This window comes from Vanessa cardui, chromosome 29, assembly GCF_905220365.1.
Source record: "Vanessa cardui chromosome 29, ilVanCard2.1, whole genome shotgun sequence".
In the NCBI taxonomy this organism is placed as follows: Eukaryota; Metazoa; Arthropoda; class Insecta; order Lepidoptera; family Nymphalidae; genus Vanessa; species Vanessa cardui.
The window spans coordinates 7,280,152-7,293,624 of record NC_061151.1 but is presented as its reverse complement, the minus strand read 5'-3'; the positions used below and the strand labels follow the sequence as shown (position 1 = coordinate 7,293,624).

Below are 13,473 nucleotides of genomic sequence, written 5' to 3'. Positions count from 1 at the left end.
TAGAGGGATTTGCCGAATTTGGATGAATTATTGTTTTTTTAGGATTACTATCGGAATTAATTGATTCGTCAACTTGGCGTTTTCGAGAAACAGGAGTAGAGGTAGGACAAGGCGTATCAGTATTTGTTTGTAATGAGCCACCCGGATCCGGGGGTTCAGGCGGAGGATCAACCTCCATTATAAAACTTACAAGCTAAAAATTATTAATATACTATAAATACTTACAAGATTTAAAAATATTAGTAACACCACTTAACCCAACTACCAACTAAAGCACTATTAACAATAAAATATACTACAAAACTAAACGTAAACACTCAGAATCTCTAAACACGTGTGTTAACCAACGCTAACGCAAGCGAAAAAAACTGCAATAAGGTGTTTGCCATTCACTAGATTAGATTACGGGTCACGTTGACATTTAGGAATGTTACCACTTAACTTACAATTTTGCCAAAATCGTTGTAGATATTTAAACCTCAAACCTAGTACTTTTTATCACTGCTTGGGCTATATATAGCGGATTTCTAAATGTGTTGTCATAATTAATTATTTATCTCCATTAAGATCCTTTGCCAATGTAACACAAACCTCACGCATTTGTCGTGAATCTACATGTCTCAGTTATAATATTAGAGATGTTTTTGAGGACACGGGCGTCCTTAGATAGAATTTATGATTGTATAAATCACACGTCGAATCTGTCCGTGCGTGGGCTCCTAAATTATGTAAAGAATCAGGTGGGTAATTTAAGAAGACGAAAATTGTTATATTGATTTACGCGGAATTTATTCTGACAAGGATTTGTTTGTTTGTTTATATCGCGGGAAACGCTAAAGATATTTACGCACTCGCTCGGACAACTCGTCGCGAAGCGTTGGTTTCATTTCTTTTCCCGCCGTTAAATTTTTAATTAGCTCATATAATTCTTAACAATGGCATCAACTCGGAATACATGCTTTTTGCGGTAACATTCTTTAAAATAATTTATAGAGGCTTAGACTTATGGTAATTAAAGTATACATAAGATTTATTAACATAACGTTTCGAATACTTAAACAATAACAAAGGCAATGAAATTGTCCTCAAAGTTCATATTCAATCGACCTTGCGATGCGTACATCTCAGGCGAGTACTGAGAACGCCATCCCACGGACAATTATGTCATTGCGTCATGCGGACGCGTCTCAAGCGTATGGAGTGAACATGACGAACGTTCAATATTTCAATTATCATTATATTCAAATATACTCATTCGTTTTTTTTCTGTACGCAATCAAAATAAAGTCCTCGAGTATGACAAAAATTCAATATAACCAATATTACAAGAATGACTTTTTAAAATGAATGTAAATGGCTTTTTTTTTCAAATAATTATATCAAATTGTTTGCATATACTTATTATGTATTTGTTTATCATCAGTGCACTTTTTTAAATTAATTTTTATTTTCTGACAATCGTGTAGCAGTACTCTGCTTTGCTTTCGAGACTTGTAGTTAAATAAAACTATAAATATATTAATTTAACCAATAGGCTATTTGACAATGCGAAAAATAAACTGTATATTATCAGTTTAAAAATGGTTATTTACTAACGAAAGTTGAAAATGATACGTAATTTATTGAAAAATCCATAAATAAAAATGCATTTTTTCAAACGTTTCGAGACAAAACGCTCCTGATTGGCCGGGCTTATGATGAAGTCAATTTCTTATAAAACCTTGATTTTTTACTATAGGTACCACAGATTAAAATACAGCAAAGTGACGCCACCGATCCCATTGCAGCGCCATATTGTCCAAGTAGCGTTTTCGCGCGTTATTTAAGTATGGAATTTTTAATATATAATTTTTCGGCAAATATGTACTAGAAATAAAAAAAAACAACTTTTACTGGGTTCCTTAACTTCTACTTAATAATATAAAATGGATTTTAAAAACCAGTCAAATAGCCTATTACTAAAATATTACTTTTATTCAATTTGGTGTATCTTCTATTTTAATTATAATTATACAAAATAAGTCATAAATAAGTAATGTATTTTATTTAGCTATTTTTAATTTAAATCTTCCATTACATATAAATAATTATATTTACGGCAAAAAAACGCGAACATACAACTTATTTTATAGTTATAGATTAACCAATTCAAACGCCTTCGTATTCTTTAACGACACTCAAACTGTGCAATAATTTCAATGACAGTTTTCTAAATTTCCAAATCAGTTTAATTATCCGTAAACGATTCCGCGCTTTATTCTTTAACCAGTATCGGGTTTACTGCTTTAAAACAATCGAAATGATTAACTGGTAATCTAAGTTAAAATTACCATGCGAACCTCATATCAAATGAACTTTAGTTAAAGCGTTTGGCTAAAAGAAAGATCGATTTAAAGAAAAAAACTTTTTAAAGTGCACCGTACTCAGTGCCGCCTATTGTGATCATCACATTTGGATATCTCATAGTGGATCACGATAAACATAAATCTCAATTACATTGATATTCCTCTTGAAAATCAGTTAGGTATAATCTCAAATTGTAAACATTTAGTAGTATATAGTAATGTCTATTAAAAAAAAAATACGAACAGAAAATTATCATGGAAACGGTAACCAACAGTTGATATAGCGAAAACATTTATACCACAATGAACTTCCGTCAATTTAAGTCAATTAAATAATTTGATATAAAATTACAGGTTAACGCCGGACGAGCAGTTGTTTTTTTATTTAACTATTAATAAGTTATAAAAAGTAAAGGCAAAAAATGTACATATTTTTACTAAAAAAAATCTTATCGAACCATTTATAACAGATGAAATATCATATTTAATAATAATTATTATAATATATTGTATCAGTGTAGTAAATATATTTATTAATGTTTAATATATAACTGTCTATTAATATCTACATTCATATTAAAAGTACTAAGTCATTAAATGCTAATTGATTCGTTGCTTTCCAACCTCGACGGATATTAAACTTGTTTTTTTAATTAATTCACTTCCCGTTTGTAAGGTCTGCTCAGTACTCGTTTACGCATTAGGGACGTTTGAATTGTACTGGTTCTTTCTTATTAATTTCCAAAAATGTGTTTGTTTTAATTTTTGTCAAAACAATAATATATATACATTTATTTTTAAATGATTATATTATGATGAGAATACCGTGTGGAAAATATAACAAGTTCCACAGAATGCGGGCGAACTTGTGCACGGGCAACACCACGATCGACCGCTCTCTGGCAGAATAGCTCCGCGGGGCGGAGGGGCGTGCTGTCAAATCGAATTATGTCCCTCAGTTACGATTCGCATTAATTTCGGTGAAAAAGCTTTTCCTGAATTAATTTAGTCGCTGAAACGATTTGATGTCGATCGAACGACGCCGAGACACGAAGATACCCAGTGCACGTCGCGGACGCGTCGCTGCGTGTGTCCTTAGGGCCAGCTATTTTTGTTTGTAGCCCAGTTTCACAGTAAATATTGTTTTTAATGTCGAAATGTGTTGATGCAGTGACTTTTTTTTAACTTCTTCCTCCGTTGCAGTGCCGTACTGAAGCGTGAAGTTGCAAAAATCTTACGAAATCCGATTCCGGTGTCACAATAAAGTGATGTTTAGTTAAAGTGCCAAAGTAACTTAATACAAGCAATCGATACCATTTTTGAACCGTGAAAATGTTCGCACTGACCGCGTCCAGCGCGCACGCCGAGCGCTGCGGCCACACATGCCTGACTCGCATTGCTCAAAGCCTTTGAGAGGAGGGACCAGATTTCGAAGTGCCGTAGTTCCCTGTCCAATGGCGGTAGGCTCGATATTATTATGTATGACTGCTGTTCGATCATGAGAAGAGTGTTCGGCGCCTGCTCCGACGGCTGGCTGCTCTGCGGACAGAATGTGAGCGGCCAGTAGCTGCCTGACTATATGTTGTCTGTATGTTTTATCGTTTTCTTTTTAATTTCTGCATCTCTCTCGTTAATTTCCTTCCTTATTATGAACTTCTAACATAATTATAATAAGGCCTGACTTATACTGTTTTTGACAAATGTTGCATGCTTTAAATAGTGGCATCTAAGATTATTAATAAAGAACATTGTGTGCAATTGAAGACAAAAGGTTTTGTTTAAACACATTCATCGTAGTTCTGACTTGTGCGGAGGTATTTATTTAACTATGAATGTTACAATAGACATTAAGTATATACTCATAACACATTTCTATGATTACTCTATTCATGCTCAGTGTAAAAACTCAACAAATACTTATGATTCATTTTTCACAGATAAATGTATATATAAACACATTGGTCCCCAGCATGGCACCCCTATGCTCAAGGTTGTGTGATCTCTTCATAGTTACTTCATTGCATTTGTTCAACTTACTCTGTCTGAGGAACGAGCATGTGTTTGAGATGGATGTTTTTGTGGAATGGATGTTCATCAGAGTTAGATTATTATGATTAATAAGATAAAACATCAACATAGGGGCTTAAACAGATCAACATAGACAAATGGTACTATTTTTAAGACATACTATTAACACGATATATTCATGTACTAAATTTAGATTATACTCAACAACTATTCTCTTAAGGGTCTTGGTGATGTAGTGTGTAAAACATATTTCTTCCCTTCAGGTAATTGACAATTTGACACAAAAAAGTTATTAAAACTCAAGTTAGACTAATAAAATAGTTCCAACACTTAATACAGCTGTTACCCGAAGATCAAATAAGTAACCAGTTAATATTACTAGAATTTTTGCAATTCCCAAAGAAACAAGAAAGTAACTTTGTCATGGTAGAATCTACATTTAGAACTTGTGATAATCTATACATTTGCCAGTGCTGGGCTAAGGGTTCCTTTTCCTTTTGAAGAGTAGGTCAGGAAACTGTTGGTGGACATAAAGATGGCAGAATATCATTAAAATTAGACAACTTGTGAGAACTTAACAATAAATGCTATCTTGTGATATCACAAGAGGCTTCTTGAGTAAAGTACACTTTGATATTGACATTATCATTTGTGGTAATACACTTAAGGTGTCTCTGAGTACTATTGCGGCAGCCACTCGCCCAATATTCACCAGGAACAGCATGTAATATTGTCTTGGTTTTCAATGTATGAAGTGTAAGGTACCTCTGGTTTAGAATGTAGATGCTACTGAGTAAAACTAGCAACAAACACATTATTTACTCTTCAATAATTTCAATTACAGATGACAGAATGATAATTAATTACATTTCAATTTATACATATCTACCCAGAAATCAATGTAATCTCAGTTCAAACTTTTTCATCATTTATATAATCTTGTAAAGAGTGACTTATTTATCAATGTTACTTGATATGCTTCAAATTGACTAAGCTGAGCTAATTACTTTCCAGGAAACTAGGGAAAGAAATAAAAATACTAGTAGAAAGTGTGCTCTCTATATATGTAAATAAACATGTTACAAGTATCAAAACTACGGCAAGATTGTGTTGTACATTAATGAAACCACAACAGATATACATAGATTAACCCTTCAGTGCTGTTTCATTTCACTTTGGCAACTGGATAAACTCCAAATAGTTACAGATCTAAAGTATTGACGTTAGTACATTGAATATTCACAAATTTATATAAATGATTGATTGTTTAAAGATGTTAAAAATCAATAATATTCAATCAAATTTCAGACTTTTGATTGAATTTGTTGATATTATAACTGTGATCTTTGCAATTTCCATCTGTAGTCTCTTGTAATGAAGAGGCTATCAACTCGTAGTTCACGAGATTTTTTGTTATGTCGTATAGGACTGGCAAATGGGTCATCTGGTAGCGGTCACCACTGAACCATTACTACCTTGGGAGCTAAGATGTTACATCTTTTGTGCCTTTAGTTGCACTGGCTCACTAACTGGAAAATGGCACACAATAATGCTTACTACTGCTGTGTGGCAGTAGAATAAGTTAGTTGGTTGTACCCATCCAAACATCCAAAAATAATAATTAATATTAATAATTACGACTACTTAATTAACGTTCAATTCCAAATTGTATCTTACTTCGCATCTGTGATTTGGCAGTGACGAACAGATACATTTACTGTCGCATTAATTACATTAATTATATAAGTGTAAGTTTGGATTTTTCTTCATTGAATATTTTTTTCGAAAAAAAATTTTTTTTTTTTGAGATCTTGAATTAACTAATTTGTCGCGATGAAACGGCAATATCTTGATTTCTCTTACCCTAATAATGAGAACCAAGGCCTTTGGCTTGAGCACTGAAAAAGCAATTGCGAACTAAACTATTTCTCAAGCTCCATCAGGAAACGCTCGATAGAAGGTCACTGGTTGCAAGGAATTTCAATGATTTATACGCGATGCGAAACTGACTGCATCTATTTAGTGTTCTGGTTAAATACAGCGGGCGTTACGAGGCCGGTGGGAACACATAATATTGCTGTAACATTTTATTTTATGACAAGAATCGCAGGGAGGAATGTACTGTTATATTTATTACATTGTACTGTAATATTGCGTCTTAACGTTTTATATTAACGAGAAAGTTCTAAAAACTAAATCGTTAGAGAATTATTTTGTATCATTGTATAGTTATTATTTGTTTGTTTTTTCCTTGAATAAATCTATAAGATGGCCCATATCATTTTATCCATTTCAACTTGTAGACTTCATTTTTAGCTCATAGTTTTAGAGCAAACTTTTTCCATTATCAATGAGTAAGGGTGACCACTTATCGTCAGACAGCCCATTTGCCGCTACATGAGAAGGTTTTCTTTAGTTAAGTCAAAATATATGATAGGAATTATTTTAAACTTAATATTATTCCTTATGCATTTTACAATATAGTAAATTTATATGGGTTTCTTCATGAGCAATAAAACGCCGTTTGAAGCGATAGAAACGCCTGTTAACCTATTTACAGTTTATGTTATGAGCTCGTGTCTCGGAAGCGATGGCGCGGGTGTGTCACTGCTGGCGGGCGCATAAGACGGCGCCGCCCCAAGTTCGAACCGGAGCAAAGCAAAGAAACATATAGAGTTCCTGTGTAGTAATTCCCGGTAGCCCAGGACAATGATAATGCCACCGTCGCACTCCACTTGGAGAGACGTAAAGTTGTTGTGAACGTGAGGGAATTTTTCTATGCTGTCGTATTTCGAGTATATTACAACACTTAGTGCTATAAAATAGGCAATTTTACACGGTAAACAATTTTTTTGGCATATGGGCCACCTGATGGTGAATGACCACAACCGCCCATAGAAATTAAAGCTGTAAGAGATACACCAATGCGCCATCGACCTTGGGAACTAACATGATAAGTCCCTTGTACCTGTAGCACATTGACTTAGTAGGGCTCTGTACAAGCCCGTCTGGGTAGGTACTCATCAGTTATTCTACCGCCAAACAACAGTACTCAGTATTGTTGTGTTCCGGTTTGAAGGGTGAGTGAGCCAGTGTAACTACAGGCACAAGGGTCATAACATCTTAGTTCCCAAGGATGGTGGCGCATTGACGATGTAAGGAATAGTTAATATTTCTTACAGCGTCATTGTCTATGGGTGATGGTGACCACTTACCATCAGGTGGTCCATATGCTCGTCCGCCAACCTATTCCATAAAAACAAAAAACAACCTCTCCAGTTCAAATGAAAAAATACCTTTAATACCATTATATTACCGATACACTACACTGTCTCATAAATCAAGAGTTATGTCTCATTTCTTTGAGCCGAATTTAGGTATGAAAATATAAACGATTATATGTCAAAGTCGAAACATTATTTAATCAAGTAGGCTTATACGAGCACTTTTAGGTCGTCACATGCTACAGTGTTGACTTAAATGTAAACTACCACCAATTTGAAAACTAGATACAACCGAAAAGAACTAGCTTGTCACTCAGTAATTAGTCTTTTTCACTATGTAAATAGGCTATTTGACGATGCGAAAAATAAAATGTGAATTATTGCAATCAGTGTATGTTATGAGTTTAAAAATGGTTATTTACTAAAGACAGTTGAAAATAATACTTAATTTATTCAAAAATCTAAAAAAAAATTGCATTTTTTCAAACGTTTGTCACGACACACAAAACGCTCCTGATTGGCCGGGCTTATGATGAAGTCACTTTCTTGTAAACTTTGCTTTTCTACTATATGTACCACATATTAAACTACACGAAAGTGACGTCACCGACCCCATTGCAGCGCCATATTGTCCAAGTAGCGTTTTTGAGCGCTTTTTAAATATGAAATTTTTAATGTTATTTGATGTTTTTCGGCAAATATGTACTAGAAATAAAAAACACAACTTTTACTGGGTTCCTTAACTTCTAGTAAATAATATAAAATGGATTTTAAAAACCAGTCAAATAGCCCATTACAGAGTGTGTCAATAAGGTACATTTCAATTTATACACAAGTTGAACATTTACCTTCAAAACCCTATATAAGAAGAAACGGCGAAACCTATATAACTTGTTTTTCGGGTCTCCCTTGAAGTTGGATCCGCCGCGGTACAGTCACAGGTACATTCAAATTTTTCGATTGAGGCTATAATATACTAATCCCTTAGTCAAGTACTTTAAGATTAAATCTATGGCTAAGAATGGGTTGAAATCTGAGCAAGAAGTAGGTACCATAAGTATTCTTCTGTGCTGTATTTAAATACTACAGTACAAGTAACTACTATGCCAATACTATGACAGTTATTCAACACTGACCTTACCCAACAGTCTTAGGTGTACTGTCAAATAGTTTTGATCGTGCGTTACAAATGCTGAAGCAGCCAAAATACACATTAAAATACATCCTTAACGATTTCAGACAATACTCTTAAAAATATGTTAATACACAATTGTGAGTGCCAACGAATCATCTTCCCACACAAATGAGATGGAGAATCCGACACGACCGGAAAGAGCTTACCCATCAGTCGAGCACGTAAGCGCGTCAACCGCAGCAGCGGGAAAAGCTCTGCCAAGGTCAATGGCCGACGGCCGGCGATCGTAAAGATTTGACAAATGTTCTTTCGTAAACATTACTCAAGGACAGGCAATTTCGCGAACAGTATAATCCATAAATATCTCGACGCCCTCAAATCTTTAATATAAATACACTACCAGCTCTAAAAATGTTCAAGAAACTGTAGAATCTAGTGTCGTACGACGGGAGCGTGTTTGTTTGCTGAGAATAAGATTAACCTCGCGAGTATACGATATGCATATTAATTGATCTTAATTGCTTTAATTGATGCGCACAACAACCGCATACAATTGAGACTACTTTTCAATTAATGCGCTGATTAACCGCGCACGTGGCTCGTGAACATCGCGGGTTCAATCCCGAAGACAGAGCGTCCGTCACGGTGCACTTAGTAAATAGTCGAGATTAGTATCATTTTGGTACTTATTTATTCCCAACGCCCACGAGACATGATGTCTTTTTTATATTGGAGGAAATCGAGCAAGAGGCTCACCTAATGGAAAGTGATTGCGGCATTATTAAGAAATATGTACGCTCTTTTCTTAAAGGTTTCCAACTTGTATCTGTTCGAAAAATGCTATTATGGGCCATGGACTGCATACCACCAAGTGGCTCATTTGCTTCGCATACAATGTAATCATAAAATAAAAAGTTTAGAGTCAGTACCTACTGAGTTAGCTGCTCTATTCCGTATTCAGGGCCCGCCAGTGACTGCGAAGGTCATGTCTATTATCGGTTGCAATTGTCGGCTTTACACAATTCTTAAAGACAAATAAATGAATATACCTACTGAATATTTTCTTAGTCAGTGTCGAGGAGGAGAGTCTCTATTTAAATAACGTATTATATATTCGTAATCTGTACCAATAATTAAGATGATGTTAATTGATATTCGCTCCACATATCCATCCTGGTGGTCCACCTCATACACTGTGATCACTTTTTCTACCGCTACTCAGCAATTCTCTTCGATACTGTGTTCCGGTTTGAAGTCGTTTTCCAGACCTAAGAGACACACTAAGCATTGCAAATAATAATAGCTTACTTGGGTTAAGTGATAAGTAAAATCAATATACTTAAAGGTGAACATCGCTTCAGATTTGATTCTAAAATGGCATTAAGTCTGTTACCGCGGGACTGTTCCTCTATGAGTCCATTCTGCGGTAAAATAAGAAAACAGCAATAAACGTATGATCGCGTAAGAAGTGGTCGATATTTCTTCCGCGCTGGTGACCGCGCGTGTACCTTCTCGCTGGGCTATGAGCGAGAACGCAATCTGTATGCAATGTGTCCGTCCGCAGGGCTCCCCCCACGGCTCGGTGATGTCGTGCCAGTCGCTGGCGGCGCGCGCGTTCGCCGAGCCAGACAAGGACCCGCACTGCGCCTCGCGCGCCACCTTCCACAGGTACGTACGCTCCGCCGAGAGAGACGCAGAGGAATCGTGTATTTTTGAAGCTATGTATATGTTTGAAAACGAGGAAAACCGAAAATATAACTGTAAACGTTTTCTAACATAAATACGGTTATTAATTAGTGCATAGTAAAGTTAAAGTTAATACGCAGTGGAGACGATTACGTATGGTTGAATAGCCAACCGCATACGTATAATTCATAAAGTTCCTAAAGATAAGGATTCCTCAGATTCTCTGTCGTATCGATATAACGTCAGTTAAACCCGATCTCTTACTTACTGGTGTGCAGAAACGATTCCTTAAATATAGGAGTCGCAGTCGGGCATAAAGCAAATTGTGTTATGACTTTCCACACGACAATCAACCCTCGTGACTGAAATATTGCAGCTAAGTCTATCAAACCTTACAATTTGAATAATTTATAAATTCCAGAACGGTGCGCTTCAGTCCAGATTCTAGAAGTCAGTCTAGAACTCCCAATGACACTGAATGCAAGCGAGAAACGTCAGGTGAGATCCCCGTGTGTATGAAATGACATACGTTATTGACCAATCGTCCTCCGTCGCAGGCGTTGTGGATTTGTGAAAACGTTATCTGTAGCAATGTAGTTAAGTGGAATAGTATTGTCTTATAACTTCTTGTAGAGGTACTGTAAATATAGTATTTTGGGGTGATGTCGAAGCAGACGCTAGTTTAATTTGTTCAAAATATGTCAAATTTGATAATGTTGAATAAAATTGGAATTGTGCTTTAGATGTAAAATAGTAAAGTCCGCAAAGTCCATAAATAAATTCCAATGATACCGTAGACAATAATGCGTTTTTCGAAAAGTTTGTCGTTTTCCAAAAGCAGCTCTTAGTAACCAAAGTGTTGTTGTGTCGGTGTGTGGCAGGCTCGCTGTCGCTGAGCGCGCTGGCGGGCGCCATGAGCCAGTCGGCGCCCGGCGCCGCGCAGGCCTTCGCGCTGCGGGACGCGGTGAGCCCTCTGCGCACGACTGGCACCTCCATACAATTACATTGCTTTAAATCGTGTACCATTTTAAGGATACTCTTCCTGTTTGTTGATTAATTGACCCCACCATTACCTTTTTTTTAAACTTTATTCAAGTAGGCTTTTATAAGCACTTTTGAATCGTCATTTTACAATTAATGAAGCTACCACCGGTTCGGAAAGTAGATTCTACCGAGAAGAACCGGCAAGAAACTCAGTAGTTAGTTTTTTTTTAACATTTAAAAAATACAAAGTCATGTTAATTAAATACAATTATTAAAATCAATGTATCCTGCTTGGAAGTCAACAGGTATCATTTCATCAATAGAGCAATTTCCTCAGATGAGGTGCTAATTGTCAAATTGTTCTTGCGCGATGCGCGGGATGGAACAGCTTGAAACCTTGAGAGGAGAGGATGAATATTTGAATGTATTATTTTATTAAAAAAAATGCCGTTAGTTGCTTGCTTATTAAAAGTCAGAGACTAATCTAGTTCAGACGATTACGCCCCGATTAACTTATAAACACTTCATCAAACAAAACGCATGCCAGTTGAAACATATGTATAACAATCAAGGTGCTGTTAGTAGGGTCAACAAAAAAGTTTGAACGAATAAACTACATTAGCTACATTAAGGTCGCCATTAAGTATATTTGCTCGCGTGCGTACCTTGTCAAATTAGCCGAAGTAAGCGGTTCAAATAGTGAATTTATTTTATTTGTTCAAGTGGTTCTTTCTAAGTGTTTTATTACACTTTAAGTAGTTACGTGCGTCACTCCGCATAGCTTAGCCGGCATTACGATAAGACGGCTAAGTATCACATCGGTAATTAACGACAATAGCAGCGACAGGCGACAACAAAACAATTACTAATTAATTTTACACACTTAACGAAACAAATAGCCCGGCGTGCAAACACAACTCATTTACAGCATTAATGTGTGTTTACTATTTATTTATTTTTTATTTTATGATATAGGTTGGTGGACGAGCATATAAGCCACCTGATGGTAAGTGGTCACCATCACCCATAGACAATGACGCTGTAAAAAATATTAACTATTCCTTACATTGTCAATGCGCCACCAACCTCGGGAACTAAGATGTTATGTCCCTTGTGCCTAGTTACACTGGCTCACTCACCCTTCAAACCGGAACACAACAATACTGCGTACTGTTGTTTAGCGGTAGAATATCTGATGAGTGGGTGGTACCTACCCAGGCGGGCTTGCACAAAACCCTACCACCAAGTTTACTTGTCTTAAGCGAGCCATTGTCGGTAAATGTCAAAAATTCTCCTCATTGGTGGAAAGTGTGTTCCATCGTCGCTTCCGATCGTCGTCCGATCCGCTTTGCTCGGGACACTCGTGTCCCTGCCCAGCGTGCTCTCGCTAAAGCCGTGTCCGGTGTCGGCAGTCGCCGCCGGCGTCGTGCCGCTTCCCGAAGCTGGAGGAGTGCGCGCACTTCCACTACGAGCGCGTGCGGCTGGGCGGCTTGCGCGTGACGCTCGTGCCCTGCGACGCGCCCGCCGACTCGCCGGCCGAGGGTGAGTGCGCCCCCACACGCCCCCCTTAACCCCCCCTCAGGGGTGGGGGCGTGTCGTGACGCGTGTCGTGTGCAGGCTGGGTGTGCCTGCGCGTGCGCTCGCACGTGAGCGAGTCGCCGACGGCGTCGCGCGCGCTGTCGGCCAGCTGGACGGAGGCGAGCGACGTGTGCGAGTGGACGCTGACGCGCAACAAGGACAACTTCCTGCAGCTCGACGACATCCTGCACCGGTGAGCGCTCGCCGACGGCCTGGCGCCTGCCACGAGTACAGCACTCGTCTTACAGCGCATGCTCGCATTCCGTAGGTGCATATACGACCGCAAGGTGTCCGGCCTGCCCAACCTGCGGGACGCGATGACGCCGGAGCTGCTGCAGGACGAGGACGAGTACCGGCAGCTGATCTCGGACTACGTGCACCACCTGTCCATCATCGCCGACGACTCCATCAACTGCGGGCCCGCCCTCAACTGGCTGCAGATGGACAACAAGGGTTCGCACTGACATCACTTTCACTGCTTACATAACGCCAG

General features: G+C 37.8%; 1 protein-coding gene across 4 annotated transcripts in view; it reads left to right on the top strand.

Annotated features, from left to right (window-relative positions):
- Window positions 1-13,473, top strand: part of LOC124541989 (GTPase-activating protein CdGAPr) — a 74,014-nt gene that overhangs the window by 49,071 nt on the left and 11,470 nt on the right. The window contains exons 1-8 of one of the 4 annotated variants that reach the window (XM_047119935.1): window positions 3,224-3,458; window positions 3,549-3,897; window positions 10,297-10,400; window positions 10,840-10,916; window positions 11,300-11,382; window positions 12,815-12,944; window positions 13,020-13,173; window positions 13,249-13,433. In XM_047119935.1, coding sequence (XP_046975891.1) covers window positions 3,823-3,897; window positions 10,297-10,400; window positions 10,840-10,916; window positions 11,300-11,382; window positions 12,815-12,944; window positions 13,020-13,173; window positions 13,249-13,433 — 808 coding nt within the window. In that variant the 5' untranslated portion in view covers window positions 3,224-3,458; window positions 3,549-3,822. Of the gene's footprint in view, window positions 1-3,222; window positions 3,934-10,296; window positions 10,401-10,839; window positions 10,917-11,299; window positions 11,383-12,814; window positions 12,945-13,019; window positions 13,174-13,248; window positions 13,434-13,473 lie in introns of those variants that run through there. The other 3 variants (XM_047119934.1, XM_047119936.1, XM_047119937.1) reach the window with 3 other exon arrangements.